The following is a 3,630-nucleotide window of genomic DNA, read 5'->3' on the forward strand; positions in this document are numbered from 1 at the left end:
CGTTTAGCTACTAGTCGCTAACTGACCGTTTAGCTACTAGTCGCTAACTGACCGTTTAGCTACTAGTCGCTAACTGACCGTTTAGCTCCTAAGTGCTAACTGACCGTTTGGCTGCTAATCTATAATAATTGAAGGTTTCAGGGAGAAGATAACCCTTTCAGACAATAGAGTTCCTGAATGGTTTTCTGCAGATGTTTCTTGATTGACTTCCTTGCAGAGTGGATCGATACCTGCAGAGTTTCAGCTGAGTCAGCTTTATGTCCATCTTCTCCACCACGGCCGGCAGAGGTAACCCTTCACCTGGCCGCAAAACGAAGCTGTTTTCCACCGTGATCAGCCCTAGATCCACCACCAGGGCATTCTGGGAGGTGGAAGACTGAGGGACAATGATGAGGGGCGCTTTCAGCCTGATGTCCGTGGACAGACGGAAACTCTTATGAGCAAAGTCTCGGACGCTGGATGCAGCTCTCTCTGCGGCCTGAGAAGTGGCAGCGCTCAGAGCCTCTTTAGCCGTCTGAAAGTTGTCAATGAACATCTGGAACACAGACAGCAGAGCGTGAGGCCTTGTGTTTGGCTGAGGCGTTCACTGCATGTATGGAGTATTCAGGTTGGTTCCGTTTAATAAATATGATGTCAGCAATATGAACCTTCTGAAAACAGCTAAGAAACAATGGCTTTAAATCTCTGAAGACACAATAAAAAGTCACTGAGCTAAAAGATGCTAAAACTGAATGTTGGCTTTGCAATAAAAGCTGTTTGAAGGTTCATAAAGGAAGCTCCACATTTAGGAAACAGGTGAGGAACAAATTCAGGTAAGGAAGTGAGGTCATTCAGGCAGTGGTCATGTGACAGAGGGGGCATGGCAGTGAACAGGTGAGGTTAATGATGGCAGCTGAGTGAGTTGCATAGCACACGTAGAGAAATGAGGCCTTGGTGTAGTCAGGCATGGAAAACATTCATTTAGAGCTCCATCGGTTCCTGCTGCGCTCACTAGAGATTCCAGTCTGAACAACTCACGGTCCAATGGGTCTGGAGGCACCAGGACCACAGGAGTCACCAGGACCAGTGGAGGCACCAGGACCCCTGGAGGCACCATGAGGTACCAGGAGGCACCAGGACCCCTGGAGGCACCATGAGGTACCAGGAGGCACCAGGACCACTGGGGGCACCATGAGGTACCAGGACCACATGAGGTACCAGGACCACAGGAGGCACCATGAGGTACCAGGAGGCACCAGGACCACTGGAAGTACCATGAAGTACCTGGAGACACCAGGACCACAGGAGGTACCAGAACCAGTTTAGCCACCAAGACCACTGGAGGCACCAGGACCAGTTTAGGCACCAAGACCACTGGAAGCACCAGGACCAGAGGAGGCACCAGGACCAGTGGCGGTACACTCAGGGTTAAACAAAGACGACTCTAAATTTCGCTCAATAAATCAACCCAAGCACTAGATCTGACAAACAAGTAGAACATCTAGACTCATTTGAGTCTGCTTTGCCCAACAGAATCCAGTTCAAGCTAAAACTTCCTCAAGCATCAGAGGTACTGGTGGAGAACGGTAAGGTTCAGTGCTTGGGCTGCTTTCACTAGTAAACATATGGGATTGTCCGATGTAGCCAACCAGAAATCCTAATCAATCCAATCCGTTGGGTGGGCTCCAGTGTTAAAACCTGGAAGACTCTAAACTTTGTTGTTGTTTTTGGACCAGAACCTTTTAAAAAGAACCTGTTTAGTCAATCACTGATTTGGATTGTAATAAATTGACCTTCCATGATAAAGTAATGAACCTCTGTACTATTTTGGGCCAGGATGTGTCATTTAGATCCCATATTAAGAAGTTTCTAGTGATTTCTTTTTGCATCTCTGAAATATTACAAACATGGTATCCAGCAGTGAATCTGATAATCTAATCCAAGCATCTGTCCCTTCAGGGCTGGACTCCACAAAGAGCAGCTAAGGGCTGATCCAAAACGCTGCAGCTACTGTTCTGATGGAAGTGAAAAAGACTGATCATAATTCTACTATTTTATCTTCCCTTTATTGGCTCCCTATTAATCCAGATTATGATCTCAAATTCTCACATATAAAGTCCCTAATAATCAGCTCCATCAGAGATCTAACTGGTCCAGGTGTTCCTACCAGAACCCCTCGGTACCAGCCTGCTGGTTCCTAGAGGTTCCAGGTGTATAATGGGAGGCAGATGCTTTAGTCTCAGCGACACCCTGGATACTTTCAAGACTAGGATTAAAACCTTCCTGTCTGATGAAGCTGATGGACTGGCTGAGGTTTTCCTGATCTGTCTCTGCAGTTATGCTGCTGGGGACAAACTGACCACCGACTCTGCCACTTTCTCCTACTACTCCCCAGTTATCTGCATTTACTGTTAGATTTGTTAGAACTTCCTGTTCTGACCAAATCAGAACTAATTGGCCCGGGTTTCTCTAACAGCAGGTTCAGGATTGTTCAAATCTCCAACCAGTTTTAGGAGTTAGAGTTCTGAAGCTTTGGATGTATCTGCACCACGCAGATGTTGCACGCAGGTTGGTTAGATGCTTCCAGTTTGCTAATGTTGGGTTCTCCTTGTGAGTCCAAATGGGTCGAGGTTAACTTTAGTTCAGGACGGGGTAAACCAGGTCACAGGGACCTTAAACCAGATGAGTATATAGGAGAGCTGAGGGTGCAGCAGTGTAAAGCAGGAGGTTTGATGCAGTTCAGAGCTGCATGCTGGATGCTGTACCTCATCAGCTGACGGGTACTGAAAGCTAAAGGAAGCCTGTAAGGACAAAACACACCAACAAGACAGAAGACATTAGAGACAACAGGTGAGGAGAACATGCAACAGAGAACAGATACAAAACATTCAGGGTTTAACCTGCAGCTGCATGTAAATCTGAAAGGTGCCTGCAGGCTGCATTCATCCCTTGCTTCAGCTCAGGAAGTGACATCACCGCTACTGCTTCCTGTTGCCCATTACTACCCCACCCATGATCCCAAACTGACCCTAAATGACCCCAAACTAACTACTCATTTGGAAATGTAAGTTCAGTAATAGAATGTCAGGAACCATTAGCTGCTAGAAGACCAGAATAATTTTCTGCAGTGAGACTAGTTTCACCATGTTGATTGATTGATTGATTGATTGATGTTCAGAGAGAGAGGCTGTTGATGATCCCAAGAGACAAACATGGAGCTGCTTGGACAAGATATTTGGAGGAAGCTAAGTGAGGCTTTTAAACCTTAAGCATGGTAGTGGCAGCATCACGCTGTGTGGCTGCATTGCACAACCTGGATGAAGTAAAGCTGAACCACCTGCAGGTTCCAGCAGATGGTCCAGCAAACATCTCAACTAGCTTTAATGGCAGAATCAGGCCCTAACTTTTGACCTCAACTCGGTCAGAAATGCATGTATTATGATTAGAAGCTGGTGCTACTGGAAACCAACCAGCTTATGTGAACTGTCCCAGTTCAGAGCAGCCGAGCTCAGATATCAGTCAGAAGCTGGTTGATGGTTTGTTTGAGGTGCAACTTACTCATAAACATCTAGTCAAATATTAGTAGAGGTGTATGTATACTTGTGACCCTATGTGAATCAGAGACAAACCAAACAATCTGATTCCACTGTG

At 46.3% G+C, this 3,630-nt stretch overlaps 1 protein-coding gene across 1 annotated transcript in view; it reads right to left on the bottom strand.

The window, feature by feature from the left end:
* Positions 1–157: 157 nt before the first annotated feature.
* LOC103156914 (vacuolar protein sorting-associated protein 13C-like) overlaps positions 158–3,630 on the bottom strand; it is a 12,127-nt gene continuing 8,654 nt past the window's right edge. The window contains exons 15-16 of the mRNA XM_007579128.2: positions 2,745–2,780; positions 158–535 (exon numbers count right to left, since the gene is read on the bottom strand). Coding sequence (XP_007579190.2) covers positions 158–535; positions 2,745–2,780 — 414 coding nt within the window. The remainder of the gene's footprint in view (positions 536–2,744; positions 2,781–3,630) is intronic.

The sequence above is a fragment of the Poecilia formosa genome, unplaced genomic scaffold (assembly GCF_000485575.1).
Source record: "Poecilia formosa unplaced genomic scaffold, Poecilia_formosa-5.1.2 Scaffold508, whole genome shotgun sequence".
Classification (NCBI taxonomy): Eukaryota; Metazoa; Chordata; class Actinopteri; order Cyprinodontiformes; family Poeciliidae; genus Poecilia; species Poecilia formosa.